Source organism: Heterodontus francisci, chromosome 4 (assembly GCF_036365525.1).
Source record: "Heterodontus francisci isolate sHetFra1 chromosome 4, sHetFra1.hap1, whole genome shotgun sequence".
NCBI lineage: Eukaryota > Metazoa > Chordata > Chondrichthyes > Heterodontiformes > Heterodontidae > Heterodontus > Heterodontus francisci.
The window spans coordinates 75665516-75687133 of record NC_090374.1 but is presented as its reverse complement, the minus strand read 5'-3'; the positions used below and the strand labels follow the sequence as shown (position 1 = coordinate 75687133).

Sequence of the window (21618 nt, the reverse complement as noted above, 5' to 3'; positions counted from 1 at the left end):
TAAATTTGTCAAACACGATTTCCCTTTCATCAGTCCATGTTGACTCTAATCAGTGATATAGTAAAAGCTTTATTATCTGGCACTTTACCCACTGACAAGCTCTATTATTCAGAATTTTCAAAATCTCAAAAGGGCTCTCCCGGGCCGAGTTTTCCTGCGTGCAGTTGTTTGTTCTCAACATTAGTTGCTTGTTGGAAAGGGCTGACTCTCATGTATTCTATAGCTATATTGGTGCACCGACTCCAAAAGATCAAGGGATAATTAAAAATCGGCCCTGGGTATCCTCCGGTCTTTCGCTGATAACTTTGGAATGGAACGTCGGATCTCCACCCATCTTGGTAAGTACATGGCCTGATTAAGCAGAATTTTTGATTTTCCGGCACCTCTCAGGTCTGGCACATGTTGGATAACAGAACCTTTACTGTATTTTTATTTTCTAAGTGTCTTGCTTTCATTCCCTAATAATAGATTTGTATTATTGGCAATATATTTATCTATACAATGTTTATCAAACTAGTGATAAAGGACACTATTGTCATTAAGCAAACTGCATGTTGATAAAGACTAATGCTTGGAAATGTGCTGATGCGTTGAAAAATACCAAAAATTGTAGCATTTGAATTTGGAATCGTATTATCAACCAATTTGATATGACCACAAGTAGAAGAGAAAAAATTGAAGAAGTAATGTCTGATGGGGTTGCATTAGTGGCTGTTTCACCAGCAAATTTATAAAAGACCTTTGACATTCAAAACTGTATTTGTTCTTCTGGTGACCTGCTATGGTGTACCCCATTTCTGACACAGTTTCAGTTTATTGTGTATTATATAATTTTGATCTCAGGTAAAAGAAGCTGCTTTACATAGAGAAGTTGTTATAATAGAATACTGCTTGCCATTACTCCGGAGGTTGCGATGGGAATAGAAATGTGGGGTAATTGATCACAATGGTGGAAGCATGTGGGCAACACTGCACCCTTTGATTCTGAAGAATGTGAAGAGGGTGGTCCTATTTTGGACCAAAGAGTATCTTCCTGTAAAAGTACTGCAAGCGATGCTACCGACGAGTCTGTGAAATCACTCAAGTTCAAATGAGGGAGCTATTTACTGGTTAAAGAGAAAAGTCAGCGTACTTCTCCTACCTCTTGATGCATTTCTTGTGTGGCATGTCAAGCACGTACAAATCCAAGATGGGAACTTCCACATCACCTTTGAGCATCATTTCAAGCATTGCTTGCTTGTCATAGAGAAAAGGATGTCATCTGTTCGATACAAAAGTGTACTGTCCCTGAGGCAGCTGGGAAATGTAAATAGCATGAAAATTTCATGCTGTGGTAATGTTTGTTTCTGCAGGAAAAGTTGTTTTTGTTCCAGATGCTGTTTATAGGTCATCCTGCAGCAGATGGCACAACAGCACCACAGTGTGGTCTCCTGTGTCGTGTTTTAAGTACATCTGGAGGGGTCTATAAATGTGGTCTCAGAGTTGTGACAGATATGACAGAACATCTCAGGTGAATGCCTTAAGTATCAGTTATAGCGCTCTCACCTCTCAGCCAGAAAAACTGTGGGCTCAAGATGCGCTCCAGGGACCTGAGCACAAAATCTAGGCTGACACTCCAAAGCAGTACTGAGGCTGCCATGGCACTGTTTTTGAATAAGAGCAGAGCAATTCTTGACAGTGTCCTGGCAAGTATTTATTACTCATTCAACACCACTGAAACAAATTATCACATTGCAGTTTGTGGAACTTTGCTGTGTGCAAACTGGCTGCTGTGTTTCCCACATCACAACGGCAAGTATACTTCAGAATGTATTCCATTGGCTGCAAATCCTGCTATCATGAAAGGGACTATGTGAATGCATGTCTTTCTTTTCTTTCTTTGGCATTTTATCTGCCTTTGCTAGCCTTTCATGTGCTTATTTTCCTCATCTGAAGTATCCAGTATAGTCAGATACCTGACAAAGAATGCTTATGTGCAGTACTTTTTATAAAGCTGTTTAATCACCACAAAGAATATTACAGGAAAGCACAGGAAGCAAATTGGAAAAATGGCACAGTTCCCACCAAATGAAGTAATGCATGGTACATAATGTTGCAACATTGACCAGAAAACCCAATATAAAATGCTTATTTAAAGTGTGCTTTTTATCAGTAAGTCTGGCTCCAGGATTCTTGATATACTCATTTAAAATGGACAAGCAGCAGGTCATGGGCTGCCCCAAACCTGCAGTCCAGAATTCAGACACAGGACCCAGTTAAATAAACATTAATTGCAAATTTTCTTTCTTCTTCTTTGGCCTCCTTATCTCGAGAGACAATGGATAAGCGCCTGGAGTTGGTCAGTGGTTTGTGAAGCAGCGCCTTGAGTGGCTATAAAGGCCAATTCTAGAGTGACAGGCTCTTCCACAGGTGCTGCAGAGAAATTTGTTTGTCAGGGCTGTTACACAGTTGGCTCTCCCCTTGCGCCTCTGTCTTTTTTCCTGCCAACTACTAAGTCTCTTCGACTCGCCACACTTTAGCCCCGTCTTTATGGCTGCCCGCCAGCTCTGGCGAACGCTGGCAACTGACTCCCACGACTTGTGATCAATGTCACAGGACTTCACGTCGCGTTTGCCGACGTCTTTAAAGCGGAGACATGGACGGCCGGTGGGTCTGATACCAGTGGCGAGCTCACTGTACAATGTGTCTTTGGGGATCCTGCCATCTTCCATGCGGCTCATAAATAAATGAAATAAATATTCTTTATTATTTGGATATAATCCATAAACTTAAATTTTGCTTGATATATTTGTCCAATTCATTAAAAATAGCAACAATCTCAATACCAATGCCTGGGGTACAGGACTGAAAAAACATATTAACACAGCTGGTCGTGCACTGTCGTTCATCCTGGAACCTCCACTGTGGCATTTGTGCTCTGCTCCGGTCGATGCAGTACCTCTGGGTGCAAGCACAGACAAAGTCTGAATTTTATGAGGCCTCCGGCATCGGGGGTCATGACGAGGGGATTCGGAAAAGTCTTGCATGACCCCAGACACCGGGAAGGCCCCGCCACACGTTACTACTGGCGGCGAGGCCTCGGTGCGCACCCCCCCTCCACCCCCGCACCCCCCTCCCCGGTTAACAGCGGAGCCTTCATCTCCATATTTAAATCAATGTAAATTATTTTAAATGAGCTTACCTGGTCCCGATGGCCATCCCATGCCGATATTCCAGCTGCTGGCCGGAAGTCCTGCACCGTCGGATGTCCACACGGACATCCGAGGCATAACACTGGTGGGAGGGGGAAGCAGTGAAATTCTCAGGGTGGGAGTGGGAGGGGAGTGGGGAAAACACTTTCTATTGGCTGAGGGGATGGTGGAAAGGGGTTGAAGGGCAAAGGCAATGAGGTTTGGGGGGGAAGGTTCGGGTTGGGAATTAAGTTTATTTTGGGTGGGATAGGCACAAAACCAAACACTGAGGATGAGAGGGTTGGAAAGGGGATTCCAGCTTTTACTTTGTTTTTTTTTACACAAATGTGAATTGAAGGTTTCTTTAAAAATTCCAATGTAACTGCAGGGCTTGAAGCCCTTTAAAAATGGCGCTTGCGCGATGGCGCCGGATGCTGTTGCCTAGGACGGAGCAGCCGCTCTCTCCATGCCCTTCATTTAAATTAGCCTCCATGCAAAATATCACAGGGGCTCAGCGGCGGCACATTTGCGCCTGAAGACTGCCGTTCTCACAATGGGCCGTCGCGGTTTGCGGCGCGCTTACAAATTTAAGCCTAGGATATCTGCTGCGGCAATTTAAAGGGTTGCAGCAGTGAAGTGCCAAATGTTTTTTCTTCTCATATTGCATTATGACTAATATAGAATCTGCAGGAAAAATATCATGACTGGCAAACCATGCAGAAAAAAGGAAAGTAATCAGGTTTTGTTACATTAAAGAGTGAAAAATCAATCGTTCAGGAGCACAGTGAACTAATGTATTGTAATGATTATGAGTATTCAACAGCTTTCAATTACTTTAAATTACTTGTTTCCATTCTCAACTGAAAAGCAGAATCCATTTATGTCTGAAATTTGTATGACAATGTAGGTTGTAAAGACAGTTAATGAGCAAGCTGTAGAAAAAAATCCTATTTAAGGTTTTATCTCGTGTGCTACAAAGATACATTGATTAAAGATACAAAGGAAGCATTTTGAAATTCCAGTCAATAAATTATTTTATTTCTTCTTGGGGGTGTGGGTGACGCTGACAAGGCAGTATTGATTGCCCATCCCTAGTTGCCCTGAGGTGTGGGACTGGAAACAAAGGCTGTGCAGATTGGGTAAGGGTGCCAGATCCCTCCCTGAAGCACATTAGTGAGTGCAACACTTAACTAAACTCCCATTTCACATGTATGGATAGGAAGTGATTTAAAGATTCACACTACTTCTTACCAATGCAGACTTCCTGAAAACACAAGAACATGTTTGCTGATGGTGCTCTTGGTTTATGTCATGAAACCAAGGAAGGCATCATCCAGAGAACAGTATCCAAAATGGCTGTTAGGAGGTGGTTGCCATCATTATTGCTTTGTGTAATAACCAGTGAACCTGGCTACAAATGTGGAAAAAGGTGGTAGATCTGAGGAAAAATGCTAAGATAGTGCTCGCCAGCAAATTCCTTTCACAAAGATCTGCCACAGGTATGCAGGCAATAAAGTGTGTCCTCACAGTCAGTTACTCTTGGACTGTTTAGTCATCCAAAACTTTTGTAGAAGCTTGCAGTCCTTTGAATGCTTAGTATTCATGACTGTACAGCAGAATGACACACATACAGGCTGCAACTTAGATTTGAAACTATTATCATGTGGAATTCTTAACGATGCTTTGCACTCCAAATCTTTCCAACATAGCCCAGATACTGCAGCTGATCTTTATGCAGCTGATCTTAATGCTGGGAAAGGAAATGAATGCAGGAAGCTTGAGAGAGGATGTGACCTTGACTGCCACTGGCAGTGTCAACTCTACTCTGAAGATTGCCTGTTTCAATGCAGCAGATGGCACATCTCTGCAAGTCACCCTGCTGACCCGAAGCCAGTAAAAACAGTTCCCTTTGGTCATTGGCAAGTATCTGTGATCATGGCCTGCAGATATAATTGGTGGGTGCAGGCAATCTGGCTGCGATTTTCCTGGCATTCATCCCTTGATCGTCTTTGCCCTTCTCATTTTTGATCTGTACAGCGCATCTTCTTTCGTTCGCTTTATATATTTCGAGGTGTACTTGAGATTATTTCATACCTTTCCAGTTGTTATGCTTATATATTTGAATTGCAATAAGTAATTTGCTGTAATTGAATTTTAACAATCTACTACTAAAAGGAACTATCAGATTTAAAAGTACAGTGATTAAATTGGGGGCATGTGACTAAATTAGAAAACATCTGAGTCAGATCATTTATATTCTAATGACAGACACAGCAGGATACTTACTTGTTCTGTCTGTTCTGCAGATACAGACCTCAAAAACAGTATTGAAAGAAAACGTTTAGTAACTTCATTCTTTTCTGCTGATTTCAGCCATTGTGGGTAGTTTATGCACACAAAAATGTGTTCATTATGTTTTCAGTGTCTGCATTTAATGTCACTGTCAATTTAGCAATGATGACTTCCTAGTGCTAGGTGGGTAGGATTATGAACCACTTGTTTTCCAGGTATGTCTGAGAAATGTCCCTGAACTCTCTTCATAAAAGATTTTTCATTCCAAGTCGTATTTAAATTCATAACATCAGATTTATTTTTGTGGGGGTGCAGGCCAGTGGGCTTGCTAACTGAATTAAAATTCTAAAAATAAATGGTTTTGGGGAAGGGAGGAATTCCATATTTCCTGCAAAGCAGTCCCAACTCCCAAGAAACTGTTTGTGTTTGTGCACACAGGTTCAGACATATTTATGACTTCAGTGGCACTTTACTTTGGAAAAGGAAATATGAGCTTGAGATGGGTGTGGTATTTTCTACCAATGCCAATAGTATGCCAATTTAGTGGCAAACTGACCTTGGTGGGCTCAAAGATGAGCCTGGGGCCTGTTATCTAGGTCTCCATCCATTTTTATATGCAATTGATTTTTGATTTTCCACCAGAAGTGCTTGCTTATTTTCCAGTACAAATATTTAAATGAAGACATTTTCTGTAATCACACCTTCATAACATAAAGAATGTCTGTATAAAACAGGTGTGTCCTCTTGCCAAGGTACAAAATTCAAGGTGGAAGTCTCTTCAATGTGTTAAAATATTTACACACTGTAAGTGCTGGCAAATCCCTACATTTCAACTATATTTTTCAGGGGTTTTTTAATGGTATTTTCTCCCTGCTAGACATCAGTTGCTTAACTTCCAAATTCCGAAACCTTTATGCATTCCATCTCCTGGCATCAGCAGGAGAATGCCTTGAAGTTTTATAATGTGTTTGGCCATTCATGCTTCCCTCATCAGTCCTATCAGTTGAATCAACAGAAAAGGTTACCGTTCCCTCAATACCCAGCTTGTCTGTGCATGCATCATGCATGTCAGTAGTTGTTTTCTTGGCATCCTCCACAATTTCTTTATATTAGGACAGCCAATGGTCATCTACACTTTCAAGTTGAAAAGCAAGTGTCAGATTGGATCTTGGGACATCTTTGAACCCTTAGCTCATTACATCTACACAGCAAGGACTACACTACTGAGCGCACAACTGAAATGCTGAAGCCATGTTTCAGGTGCCTGGATCAGTTTGTCAGTACAGTCCAAAATGACTTTCCAGGAGTGTCATGGGGCTGGATTTTATCCAGCCAGCAGGAACAGGAATGGAGGCGTGGGGGGGGGACTGAAAAATTGGGAGGGGTGGCGCATGGCTGGAAACTCGACGTCATGACGGTTTTGTGAAGTGTAGGTCATGCCTCACAAACCTTATTGAGTTTTTCGAGAAGGTGACCAAACAGGTGGATGAGGGTAAAGCAGTGGATGTGGTGTATATGGATTTCAGTAAGGCATTTGATAAGGTTCCCCACGGTAGGCTATTGCAGAAAATACGGAAGTAAGGGGTTGAAGGTGATTTAGAGCTTTGGATCAGAAATTGGCTAGCTGAAAGAAGACAGACGGTGGTGGTTGGTGGCAAATGTTCATCCTGGAGTTTAGTTACTAGTGGTGTACCACAAGGATCTGTTTTGGGGCCACTGCTGTTTGTCATTTTTATAAATGACCTGGAAGAGGGTGTAGAAGGGTGGGTTAGTAAATTTGCGGATGACACTAAGGTCGGTGGAGTTGTGGATAGTGCCGAAGGATGTTGTAGGGTACAGAGGGACATAGACAGGCTGCAGAGCTGGGCTGAGAGATGGCAAATGGAGTTTAATGCGGAAAAATGTGAGGTGATTCACTTTGGAAGGAGTAACAGGAATGCAGAGTACTGGACTAATTGGAAGATTCTTAGTAGTGTAGATGAACAGAGAGATCTTGGTGCCCAGGTACATAAATCCCTGAAAGTTGCTACCCAGGTTAATAGGGCTGTTAAGAAGGCATATGGTGTGTTAGCTTTTATTAGTAGGGGGATCGAGTTTCGGAGCCACGAGGTCATGCTGCAGCTGTACAAAACTCTGGTGAGACCGCACCTGGAGTATTGCGTGCAGTTCTGGTCACCGCATTATAGGAAGGATGTGGAAGCTTTGGAAAGGGTGCAGGATTTACTAGGATGTTGCCTGGTATGGAGGGAAGGTCTTACGAGGAAAGGCTGAGGGACTTGAGGTTGTTTTCATTAGAGAGAAGGAGGAGGAGAGGTGACTTAATAGAGACATATAAGATAATCAGTGGGTTAGATAGGGTGGATAGTGAGAGTCTTTTTCCTCGGATGGTGATGGCAAACACGAGGGGACATAGCTTTAAGTTGAGGGGTGATAGATATAGGACAGATGTTAGAGGTAGTTTCTTTACTCAGAGAGTAGTAGGGGCGTGGAACGCCCTGCCTGCAACAGTAGTAGACTCGCCAACTTTAAGGGCATTTAAGTGGTCATTGGATAGACATATGGATGAAAATGGAATAGTGTAGGTCAGATGGTTTCACAGGTCGGCGCAACATCGAGGGCCGAAGGGCCTGTACTGCGCTGTAATGTTCTAATTCTAATTCTAATGACGTCAGTTCCGGATTTTGTTTGTGGTGAGAAAGGTCCAAGGCGGCGTTGCTGCCGAAAAGGTATTTACCATGCATTTGCATCAGCCTGACTTGCATTTAATGGGGGGTTTCTTATTTAGTGAATGGTGCACAGGGATTGGTTGCCTTCAGATCCCTGGTGGTTTAAAGGTGGGGGCACTCAGTGCCGCCATGGGAAGGCAGCCATGGGGAGTATTAGATGAATCCAGGAATGGGAACGTGGGGTGCACTGGCAATTGCCCAACAGTTGCGCAGCCCTTGAGGCAAGGGTGGGTGCAGAGGGGATGCAGCCCTCATGGGCAGCGTAGGCTAGAGGGGCATTAGCCAGTCATCAGAGGGAGTGGCAAGGGGAAGGCTCCAAAAGGAAGGTCATCTCTCCAGGGACAGTGCACAGGAGGAGGAGCGACCAGCTGGAATGGGTCAAACACTCAGGATGGAACTTAATGGGCCCCCGGGATGCTGGTTGGAAAGCATCGGGGGGCCCATAGAATTGTGATGGAAGGTGTAGGGGGTGGGGATGGAGGGCCCATCAGCTTCCCGTCAAACTGCAATTAAGTTGGGGACGGAACTCTGGCCTTCCCACCCAGAGGCCAATTGAGGCCCTAAGTGGCCAATCATTGGCTGCTTAAGGGCCTTTCCGGCCGTGACTGGAATTAAACCAGCAGCAGAGGCGGGGGCCCCCCGCTCGCCTTCAGGGATGGATTCTCGGGGACAAGGGCTACCCATTGAAGACACGGCTACTAACGCCCCTGAAGAACCCTCACGCTGCAGCAGAGGAGCGGTACAACACCTGCCACAGACCCACCTGAGCGACCATCGAGCAGGCCATTGTGCTGCTGAAGATGAGATTCAGGTGCCTGGATTGGTCTGGTGGACCCAGTGAGGGTCTCGCGTAGCGTGGTGACCTGCTGTACTCTACACAGTCTAGGACTGCAGAGGAGGGAAAGCCTTGCTTCAAGAGGACATGATTGATCGTCATTCCTCATGTGACGAGGAGGATGTGGAGAAGGATGTTGAGCAGGCAGTGGGGTTGATGAAGCTCTTGTATCGGAGGCGAGAGCCATTGAGAGACGTGCATGGGAAGCTCAGGACAATCTCATTCATACACGGTTTCTGCCATCATGATATCCATTTCAAGGAACTCAATAAAGACTCACCTCACTCTATTCTGAATGTTGCCTCCCTCCTATTGCACTTCCGTGCCTTGCGCCCACGCTCACCAGGTGCATGTACAAAGCTGAGAAGGTACCCCTATGCAGCCTGCCCTTACACTGGCAGCCCATTAAGACAGCGAGCGTGAAGATGTCATCTAACAGGATGGCAGGGAAAGCACAAGAGATTCTCAACAATGAAAGTGACCTCCATTTATTTAAGGGTTCACAATACCCAATGAACAAGACCACGTTGCACACACCTGTGAAGTTCCAAGTATGTTTCGGTGCTCTTCTTCACACACTTCCATGAGCTTCTATGAAGTGCTGCCCTGCATTGGCAGCTGAGGTGAAGGCAGGCTGCTGAACGCATTGCCCTGGGGCCTGGGATGATATTGACGGGTGTCCTCTGGCTGCCTGAGGCCTCGGGGGGGTCCCGTGGCTAAAGGTTTCCTGCACAGGTGCAGGAGCCTCCTCAGTAGCTGCGGCTACTGGAGCTGGGCTCACTGGTGGAGGGGCTGAGGAGCTGCTGCCTGCACTCAGAGCATCCTGAGGGGAGCCCCAGATGTGGAAGTCAGCCTCTCCCTTTGAAGGCTCACTTGAAAATCCCTGCTGACCATAGATGGACGAGGACCTGGAGAAGACACCAGGCATCTCATCCCCCTCCTACCTTGCCACTGCTGCATTGAACTCATGGCCCAGGTGATGGTGTGCAGGTATGCATGCAACTGTGGGAGCTGAATCTCCAGGACAATCACCAACTTCTCATTGGAGGAAGCCATTCACTCGCACGCCTGAGACAGCAACATAGCAGCACTCATGGTGTGGATGGATTCCTCCATTGTTTGTGCATTGCCTCTGGCAGCTCTGCCAGATGTTCCCTTACCTTTCTCTGCAACTCCAGCATGTTCTGTGCTGCCAACAACAGAGACTCGTCATCAGCTGGGGGCTCAGCATGGATCAGGCCTTCCACAGTTCTCTGACTGTCAGGGGCTTTGCCAGGCATGGCCTTGTCAGCTGCTCAGATGAGTGTGTGGTGTTGTCACCCACTTGTGACCCTGCCTCTAAGCCCGAGCGCATACCCACCGAGGTGAGAGTATCTGCACTGGTGGAAGGTTCAGGGGAACGGTGTGACGGTGCACCCTCTGAGGATTCTTCCTCCTCGTCCTCAGAGGACGACGGGATTTCAGCAGCGCCAGCAGATGATCTTTCTTCCAAGGTGCCATGGCTTGCATGAGAAAACACAAAGATTTAGGGGTTCTGCTGCATGGATCTGCCCATGCCAACCATCCCTAGGTGGTTCTCCAGTAGGTCAGTGGTGGGCACATGAGGACAATGCCTCCTCACTTTCTTGGGTGGACGCTCCAGTCTCTCCGTCTGCTATGGAATGGCTACCCTGGGAGCCTGCTAATTCCAGGGCCTCCTCCTCTGCCAGGGTCAGTTCTCGGATGTCCAGGATCCCACCTCCAGTCTTTGCCTTTCCCTTGAATTGTGGGCCATTTCCTCCTATGAGCAGAAAGAGAGACACCATTAGTCTTCCCACAGAGGCCAACAGGACATTTGCTCTGGTGGCAGCCCTTTGGCCCCTGATGAGGGCTCCGGAATGCCTCCTCCTCACTGCTCTAAAGGGATGTGCTGGGGGCAAGCTAGGGCTGTCTTGGAGATGCAGCCATACTTCTGACATGACCTGCTATTGCCTCAGCCCCTTGCCACCTCTTTGTAGCCTCTCCCTGACCATGTCACGCACCATCCCACATGGCCACATGCAAGCCTCAAAGATAAGATGGGTGTAGAGGAGTCACCTTGGTGGAGCGAAGGAGGTCATTGACCCACTTGCGGCACTGAGCCCAGTTTCGGGGGGGGGTGCGGGTGACCCCATGGCTGCTGACCTCCTCCGTGATCTCCACCCAGGCTTGTTTGGTCAGGTAGAAGGATGTTCCTTCCATCCCTTGGGAACAGGAGCTCCCGCCTTTCCCTTACAGCCTGGAGAAGAGTCTGCAGGGAGACATCACTGAACCATGGGGTCATCTGGTGTCTTCTACGTGACAAGGTCCCTCTTGGCTTCCAAAAATCTCTTGGCCTTATGAGGCCTTGGTCAACAGCACAGCAGCACAGGGACTCCAGCCAAGGAGGTCAGCAGCACAGCAACACAAATGCAAAGCAGCAGCAAAATTACTCAGTGAAGCAGCAGTTTAAGCAGGGATAGCAGTCCTTTAATAATGGCGCCAGCACCTGTGTTCATCTCCACTGACAACCGTCGTTTGATCTGGTGTACATCTGTTTGTGTGATTTAGTCCATTCCCACTTGGTGGTCTCTTTTGTTAGATCATGTAGGGGGGCAGATAACGTGGTGAGGTCAGAAATGAAGTGACTACAGTACGTGATGAATGTTAATGGTAGGCTAATTATATTGTTAAAGATGAAGGGTATTGTTTAATTAAGGACTTAGAGGGGAATTGGGAACCTACTGGGACACGGGTGTTTTCCACAGGAGGCAGAGATACGTAATGCTGCATTCTGTAAATAAACTGACTCTCAAGAAAAGGATCTGTGTCTGGCTTCATTCTTCACCATTTGGCTTGGGTCTATGTAATATGGTAACAGGGGATGGTTGCCTAAAGTTGAAGATTGGAAACTAAGAAGTTTTTTTCAGATAGAAGGTTGTAATCAGAGTTACTTTTGAGAAGAATGGCTGAAACCAAGGGTAAATTGTCAGGATATGATTTCCTACCCATGTTTTCTGAATCTGAACCTTATGATCAATGGACACGGTTTAAGTCCTTGCTGAAGAGAAAACAAGGTATGGCCTTGGCACTGTCGCTTCCTAACTAAAGCAAAATCGGGTGCACAGTATGTTGTGAGTTAGAGGCCTGTCAGTTGGATACTGAGGAAGATTTGGAGCTTCTATTGAGCTTTGTGGATAACATTTATCAGACAGATGATCTATCAAATGCATATGAGACGTTGTCAGCTTTGATAAATTTAGAAAGATGAACGATTATTCCATAGAGGAATATATCACGGAATTTAATACACTGTATAAAAGATTGCAAAAATTTTCTTTGGAAATTCCTTGTTAGTGCTCACTTTCAAATTGTTGGATTGTGCTAAAAGTGTCGCACATATATAGGCTCCTGGTCTTAGCTGGAGTGAGATTCTCAGAGACACACTTTTGAATCAGGTGTCTGATGCTTTAAAAAAATTCCTGGGAAAGTAGTCATTTCCAGCAGCCTTCATGGCACAAATGGGACATTTGGCAGTGTGACAGAAGATGGAGGACTTGATGATCGTGGCATTTTGAGATTGTTCAGATATGGGGCACAGGCATTAATACAGCAGAAGAATCACAGACAAAAAAAATGAGGATGGAGACATTTTCGGTTGATCTGACAGATGACAGAAGTAGAGCAACAATAACGGACAGGGATGCCCAGGGAATTATTAACAAGTGTTTCAGATGTGATTCCATATATCATTATGCAGTAAATTATCCAAAATGGAACAATAGGGTTTTTGAGGCGACACAATGACATGGAAGTTTCAGAAGTGGAAGAGGATGACATTGATCAGTCTAATGGAATTGTACTAGTCATAAGAAGCTTCAGTCCGGTAATGAGTGTACTAGTTGCAGATTCATTTAATTGTGCCGTGTTGCACAGTGGTTGCACATCCAAAGTATGTGGAACGGATTGCATGAAATGTTATTTAGAGTTACTAAGTAAGATCAGGGAATATGAAAGTTCTACTTGTTTCAGGTTCAGGGATGACAACACATTTAGATCATTGAAAAAGGTGGTGAATCAATGCATAGTAGCAGGAGTAAGCCACTTTATTAGTACAGATGTGCTATCTAGTGAGATACTCTTGCTGCTGAGCAAGCCTTCCATGACAAAGGTACAAATGAAATTGGACACAGAATATGATAAAGCAATTGCCTTTGGGAAGTCAGTAGATTTGCAATTTACCCAATCAGAACATTGTTGCATCCCTTTAACAAAACCTAGCATCTCTAATGAGAATGTTAAAGAAGTGTTAATGGCATCAGGTGAATGGAGTTTGAGAGAAAAAAAGCAAATTGTCTTAAAGTTACATCAACAATTTGTTCATCCCTCTTGTCACAGATTAAAAATCATACTAAAGGATGCAGGGATGGTTGATGATGAGTACACAAAGCATATTGAAGAGATTAGTGAAAAATGTGACAAATGCAAAAAGTATCAGAGGACACCATCATGGCCTATTGTAAGTCTCCCAGTAGCACAAAACTTTAATGAAGTAGTAGCTATGGATTTACAGGTGTGGGATAATAACAGAAACATTTTCATTTTGCCTTGGCATGGCAACTAGATTCAGTCTTTCCACAGTAATACATGGTAAAGACAGAAGAGTGATTGTAGATAGAAATCATGGAAAAATGCATAGAGACTGGGCAGGGGGCACCTGACTGAAAATGGGGGGAATTTGCCAATGACAAATTTAGAGACGTGCAAAAATATGAACATTGTAGTGATGAACACTGCAGCTGAAAATCCTTTCAGTAATGGACTCTGTGAAAGAAATCACGTGGTGATTAATGAGATGCTCCTCCATACGATCTTAGCCAACCAAGCAAGCTAACATCTGCCCTGGCATGGGCAGTCCATTTGAAGAATTTGCTTCAAATGGTTGGGGGCTATAGCCTATATTAGTTGGCCTTTGGGAGGAATCCCAAAATACCTTCTGGCTTTAAAAGGGACTACAATTAGTTCCACCTTTTCTGCGCACTTGAATGCCCTAAATGCAAGGAGAAGGGCATTCATCAGGCAAAAGTCTCAGAGAAAATTCTGCGAGCCTTATGATATCGCATAAGACCATCAGAGATAGACTTTAATCCTGAGAGGGTCAGAAAGAGTGAAAAGGTCCAGGTAAAGTGATAGCTTGTGATGGGAAGACAGTGATTCTTCAAAATGATAGTCAAACTATTAGGGTCCATTCATCTAGGTTAATCAGGATTGATTATAAAGTACCCTGTACCACACATACTCATACGTTTGACAGCTATGAGGAACAGACTATGGTAAATAAGGAGCTGGATGACAACAGACAAAGTGATACAGGTGCACATTATAGGGCTATTTTACCCAAAGGACAACTGCCTAAAGTCAGTACTAGGGTAACGTACATACTGGAAGGGTGCATTGAATACAGGGATGTAACCATTGTAGGGACAGCAGGGAAAGCCACCAGAAAATTCAAACATTGGCTAAACATCCGAGTTGATGGACAAGAGGTAAGATCTATGGACTGACAAAATGAGGTGAAATGGTGGAAAGCAAGAAAATGCAGTGTGAGTCCCCGTAGTAGGTCTGCAAGATACTCTGGCACTAGGAAATGATTACATACTGCTGACAGAACCGCTTATTGTGGGAGGGAGAGATAAGGGGGCAAGTAGAGGCCGTAGCTTAACTAGATTATGCAATAGAACAGGGACTACAGAACAATCTAGGAACACTACTAGAAGGAGAAGCCCTTATGATCAGGAAGTTATGGTGGCTGCAAACAAATTAGAAGAAAAATTAAGAGGTGCAAAACGAAGAGTTGGAATGTCCAAGTCCCTTAAATTAATGACTTCTTACAAACTGTTGCTTGGAGAATTAAAGACAGAGTTTATCTGATAAAGCATATAAAACATGACTTCTAGTTTCTCGGCATTTCAAAAGAAAAACTCTGATATCATCAATCACAATGTCAATTTGTGTCACTCTCTTGTAGCTTTTCAAAACACTTTGGATCACTTAGGCCAGCGGAATTAGCATTTTTAAAAACATGTTCAGTCATGTCAATCTCTTATTTTGATGTTTTCAGACACCATGACGCCATGTTTTTGTGCACTTGAAGCTTTTCAAAAATTCTAACTTGGCATCAAAGCAAAACATAGCTTTGAAGTATGTCTGTTTATTGGTTTAGACTCAATTTTTAAGACTGTCTGATTATTGCTAAACATTCCATAGCCTTAAAGTGTTTTCTCACCAGTGTCTCTGTTTAATTGTAATGAAAACAGGTTGCAGCTGTTAACAGGTTACTTTAGTTTGAAAAGCCCTTTTGGCTTTCACAATGCATGCTGGTCAGATTTGGTTAGTTTTCTGTACACTTATATACAACATAGCTTCCTGTATTTCATTTAAACTATCGATGCTCCTGGGTTGGATAACTCTGCTAGTCTCAACCACAAATTTGATAAAAATAATATTACCGTCTCTTACACATGGTGTTTCACATGCTGTGAGTGGACTCTATCAGTTGGCTAGACTGGTACTGCATGTCCTGGGAGAATTTCCCTAGTATTTGTATATACCTGCAATGCTCTGCAATGATCCTTCCTTTAAAAGCAGGATTCATGAGATCCGGGTCCACTGTCTCATCAGCCAATGCTGACATCTCTTGACCCTTTACTCAAAACATCAGAGACCTTACATTCCATCTCCTATTGCCAACTCATACTTAGTGCATGTCCCTCTGCAATCTCCTCACATTGTGATCCAAAGGCCCTTCAGCAAATGTCAGTTGACTCGTGGTTGGCAGCAAGAGGATTAATGATGTTGTGGGCAATGAGCGATGCAGCACTTGAAGCAAAGGAGCCATTGTAAGATCATTAAAAACTTCTTTATACATTACACAGTGGTCCAAGGGGTGGGGAGGGACTCACGGAGCTGGCTCTTCCCACCAGTGCCATGTCATTTTTCTCGGTTCCAACCACTACTTGATGTCCTCCTTTCCCAAACCTCAAACTGTCTCATCATCTGCAAGTAGACTTCCAGTTCACTCTCTGTAAAATTTTCTGCCTGCCACCCAGAATGGGGCCTTCCCCACCCTGCTGCATCTCTACCAGTGTTACAACAAAGTGCAAAATCCCAGCCAGGAAGTCACTTAAGTTTAGTGAAAATACCACAATACCGCAATTTAATGTACATGGAGAACGCATGCTGCATCAATTCAATTGCTGAGGAGAAGAAATCAAGTTTAATGAAAGCTTACTGAAATATTTTGAAATGTGAGAGGTAGGTAATTACTGTTCACAGACATGTTATCAATGTATTTCTAGGTTTCTCCCAACACTTATTTTTCGAAGGAGCCTAAACAAATATAAAGTTATCCAGGGCCAACTCCACTAGAAACAAATCACCCACTGAAAATTTAACATTTTAGAGTCATAGAGTAATTAATGGCATAGAAGGAGGCCGTTGGTTCATCGAGGCCATGCCTGATTTCCATGGAGGAATCCAATCAGTCCCACTTGCTTGACCCCCATAGCCCTGCAAGTTTATTTCCTTCAAGTGCCCATCCAATTTCCTTTTGAAATCATTGATTACCTCTGCTTCCACCATCCTTCTGGGCAGCGAGTTCCAGGTCATTATGACTCGCTGCATAAAAAAGTTCTTCCTCACATTCCCCCTGCACCTCTTGCCCAAAACCTTCAATCTGTGTCCCCTAGATCTTGTACCATCAGTTAATGGGAACAGTCTTTCCTTGTCTACCTTATCTAAACCTGTCATAATCTTGTATACCTCTATCAAATCTCCCCTTAATCTCCTTTGTTCCAGGGAGAACAACCCCAGCTTTTCCAACCTAGTCTTATAACTAAGCTCCCCCATCCCTGGAATCATTCTGGTAAATCTCCTCTGCATCCTCTCAAGGACCCGCACATCCTTCCAGAACTGGACACAATACTCTAGTTGTGAGCTAACCAGAGCTTTATAAAAGTTCAGCATAAATTCCCAGCTTTTGTACTCAATGCCTCTATTTATGAAGCCCAAGATCCCATATGCTTTGCTAACTACTCTCTCAATATGTCCTGCCACCTTCAAAGATGCACATGCACCCCCAAGTCCCTCTGTTCCTGCACCATTAATTCTTATTGCCTCACCCTATCCCTTCTGCCAAAATGCATCACCTCACACTTCTCTGTATTAAATTCCATCTGCCACTTGTCTGCCATACTGCTAGCCGATTTCTGTCCTCTTGCAGGTGGTTCGTATCATCCTCACTGTTTGCCACTCCTCCAAATTTGGTATCATCAACAAATTTTGAAATTCTACTCTGTATTCCAAGATTCAAGTCATTTCTATATTGCAAAAAAAGCAGTGGTCCTAGCACTGACCCTATCATCCTCCAGTCTAAAAAACAGCCATTTACTACGACTCTCTGTTTTCTCTCCCAATTTTTTTAAATCCAATTGGACACTGACCTTCCTATTCCATGAGCCTCAGTTTTGTTAACCAGCCTTTTATGTGGTACCTTATCAAACACTTTCTTCAAATCCATATCGACAACATTCACTGCATTCCCTTCATCAACCTTTTCTGTTACTTCAACAAAAAATTCAATCAGATTAGTCAAGCATGACCTGCCTTTTACAAATCCATGCTGGCTATTCTTAATTAACCCGAACCTCTCAAAGTGCCTGTTGATTTTTTTCCCCTTGATTATTGTTTCTAAAACCCTACCCACTACTGATATTAAACTAACTGGCCTGTAGTTGAATAAGGGTGTCACATTTGTCAGTCTCCAATCCTCTGGCACCTCCCTCATATCTAGGGAAGATTGGAAGATTATGGCAAGCCCTTCCACTATCTCTACCCCCATTTCCTTCAGCATCCTGGGATGCAAGCTATCTGGACCAGGTGACTTATCTACCCTAAAGCATAGCCAGCCTTTTCCAGTACCTCCTCCCTCTCAATTTTTACCCTGTCCATTACCTCTACTCTTCCTGCTTCTACCGATATTTTGTCAGATTCCTGTTCTTTAGTAAACTGATACAAAGTACTCATTAATTATTCTAGCCTTGCCCTGAGCCTCTAAGCAGATAATACCCTTTTGGTCCCTAATAGACCCCACTCCACTTCTTTTTGCTCACCCGACCTCCAGATTGTCCCAATCTATTAAAACTTTGATTACACTATGAGGTAACGCTCTGCTTTTGCAGTCACATCAATATTTTCTGATTAAATCCAATTTAGTGCAAGAGCAAGTCTCACAAAATTTCATTAAATGCTTTTAAGGCTTTGTTTTCTCCTTTCCTTTACTTCTCACATTCCCGATGAAGTACTTAAGCAAGTGCCAGCTTTCTATCAGTGCCACTCAATAGTTAGTTTTGCAGAAAATAGAAACAAGTTGTTGAAGCTTTTCATCTTGCACTCATCAGGACAATTCGTAAGAATACCAATGTGAGGGAAAGCAACTACTTCATACTGTATGAGAAGACAGTGCTGATTGGTTGGCAAGTGAACTCTGAGAGCCATTGTCACGCAGGATGCCTTTGATTCGCCGGATTTCAGCATCAAGCTTGCATGGTGAGCAAATGGCTCGGGCCCTATTTGCAAGGTTGCCAATAAGGCCAACGTTATAGCGCGTGGAACTGTAAGAATCCCAACGCGTGTATGGACCAGTGAAGGTAGGTTTGTGGTAGACTGTGGTAGAGAATCCCTTAGCAGATTTCTCAAATAGTAGTCAAGGTACAGGCTGTACCCAACCAGCCTGTGCTTGCAAAACTAAAAACACAATGTTCAACATTAAATGTGATTTCACGATTGGACAACATTTGCTAAATAATCCTCAGTGTGCTTAGAATTACACTGACAACCAGTTTAAGATTGTCAGTAGGGCTCACAGTGTGGTGCATTTACGTGTACTGGAAGCAATGTATTTTGATACACAGGGCCCTGTACTTTGCAGACAGAAAGAACATATACACACATTGCGCTTGTTTCAGCTAAACAAAATAAATGACAGCCATTTGCTGGTTCATTCCTCAGGGCAATGCCTTGATCAATCAGAGTCAAGCTGCCTGGTTTAAATTTCAAATGAAGCTTGACAGTTAACTGTCTGTCACCATAAACTGGTGCATTCTCCGTGGCAATGCCTCTACCAATCAGAGTTCACTTGCCAACCAATCAGCATTCTCTTCTTATACAGTATAAAGTTGTTGCTTTCCCTTACACTGGTATTCTTTCAGATTGTCCTGATGAGTGTAAGATGAAAAGCTTCAATAACATGTCTCTATTTTCAGCAATATTCAAGTTCTGTACTACTAATAGGTAGTTGTTAGAACGTATGCAACATAGTCAAGGGTGACTCTGCTTTTTCTTCAACCTGTGGGGAAGTATCTAGCTTCTGGTTTGCTTCTGCTCACAACTGGCCAGGTGTCTTAGGCATGGAGGTGCTTCTGAAATCTCTACAGCATGTTGGAGCACTAGTGCACTGCCCTGCACATTAAGATATTGAAGTGTCAAATTTCTATGAATTGACAGGTAAACAAAGCTAGTTACGAGTGTCTAAGGGGTTACAAAAGTTGATTTGTCAGCTTTTTGCTTCACTAATCCTCTAAATATATTTTTCAAATGTTAAGCTACAAGTAGCTGCTCTGTCAGCATCTGATAAAAGAAAAGACATGTTAATATTTTAGGTACAACCCTTCGTTAAAGCTTCCTTCCCTCAAACATTAACCTATCTCTTCTCAGATCATTTGTTGAAAGTCCTGCTGGGTATTTTCAAAATTCAAACTTCCAACATTGAATGTTTTTCTTTTTATCTCTGATGTTAAAGGTCAACACCCCAGGATCACTGGATTATTTTGCAAGATCTAAACAATCGGCATTAACTACAGCCGTAACCCTTAACACAGCCAGTAGATTATACCGGTGATGAAAATCTGGTGCCCTTCTGTAACTCCAGTGGGAGTGTATCAGGGAAAGTCAGAAATTAGGTCAGGAGTTGGATATAGTGAAAGTTCAGGTCTCTGGCAACACAACGAACTGGTGAATCATTGGCAACAGTATGCCTGGTTTGACCAATCATACAAGGCCCCTAAATGGTGGCAGATGCCCTACTTAGGGTCCAGGCAGAGGATTGTAGTCTGAACAACCAAAGATTTCAGGCAAGGGGATTTCTTTTCATATTTCTAAAGCAGCACGCTTCAAAGGGTGGCAAAACACTTTGCTGGGCGGATGCCCTATATGTACTCAAAATGGTAATGGTGTGTCAAATAAGGGACTGCCAACCCCTCCCACCATGCATACTTTGGCTGGGTCAATAGTGGAGATTCCAGGCAAGCAATTCAAACAGATTTTCAGCTCCACTGTCCTTTTCAGTAGCAGATGCAATGCAGCTAAACACTAGAGAACACATTAACAACATTCCATGATGATTCTTTCTGTAAACATTTTACCTTGCAGCAGAATATGAAGAAAATAGATAATATCATAAAATTTCATGTTATAAAGAACAACGACCCAATGAAAACATTACAGTTTTGCTTACCACTCCTCCGAAATATTTCCCCACATAGAAGTCATTGAGACTGTGAAGTTCCAAGTAGGCTGCTCCAATTTCTTTTGACAGTTCAATTCCCTCATAGAAAGGAACACAGCTTCCTTTATCTGATGTACACAGCGGGCAAGAGCAAGTCGGCCCTTCTTCTGTTGAAAATGTTGAAATTTCATGAATTTCAAGTAAAAATGTCTCAAAATACTTTACATAAAGCTCACAAATTAGTTTTACTTGCTATTTGTAAAGTCAAGAGTAATGGTAGATTGATTGCATTTTATGCAATTTGGATTTTTGAAAACAGTAGAGAGGGGATGGCATGACAGGATCACCCCTCACCTCTAGTAGACAGTGGAAATTGAAAGAAAGACTTTATTTAAAACATTTATAGACCACCGATCAAGTCTGTCAAAGCACTTTACTACAATGAATTATTTATTTAAACAGCCACTTTCCACACTGCAAATCCTGCAAACAGCAATGAGGTCTAAATTAATTTGTTTTTGCTGACATTGGTTGAGGGTGAAAGACGCTATTTGGTCTGCCGGAAACTTGCTGGTCTTCCAGCGCAATGAGTTGTCCACGATCGAGTGTTGCAGACTGGCACATTCCAAGTTCCAGGACTAAGTGCTGAGGGACACACTAAAACTTGGGGCAGCCGCTGCAAGGGCTCAATGGGGAAAGACCACTGTGTAAGGTCCTCCCACCAAAGTGATCTGAGGGGCTGGACCCATGGGAAACCCCTCGGGCTGTATGCACCAAATATGGTTTTGCTGTAAAATGTACATGGAAGGTAAAATGGAATGGAAGGGTTGTGAGGCAACTCACTCCTGTATTGAAGAAAACTGATTTCCTTTGCATTTTTTGGAATGTCAACTTGGTGCTGTTTTGAACTGTTTTGTAATGTATTTTTTACAGATTTTTATGAATAAAGTATATTTTGGGAAAAAAAATATATTCCCGGAGGCGGTGCCCTAATTGGCTGTCTCCAAGCTCGCCGTCCAATTAAGGATGGTGGGC

General features: G+C 43.5%; 1 protein-coding gene across 1 annotated transcript in view; it reads right to left on the bottom strand.

The window, feature by feature from the left end:
- rhobtb3 (Rho related BTB domain containing 3) overlaps window positions 1-21618 on the bottom strand; it is a 145607-nt gene that overhangs the window by 45577 nt on the left and 78412 nt on the right. The window contains exon 5 of the mRNA XM_068029003.1: window positions 20593-20750. Coding sequence (XP_067885104.1) covers window positions 20593-20750 — 158 coding nt within the window. The remainder of the gene's footprint in view (window positions 1-20592; window positions 20751-21618) is intronic.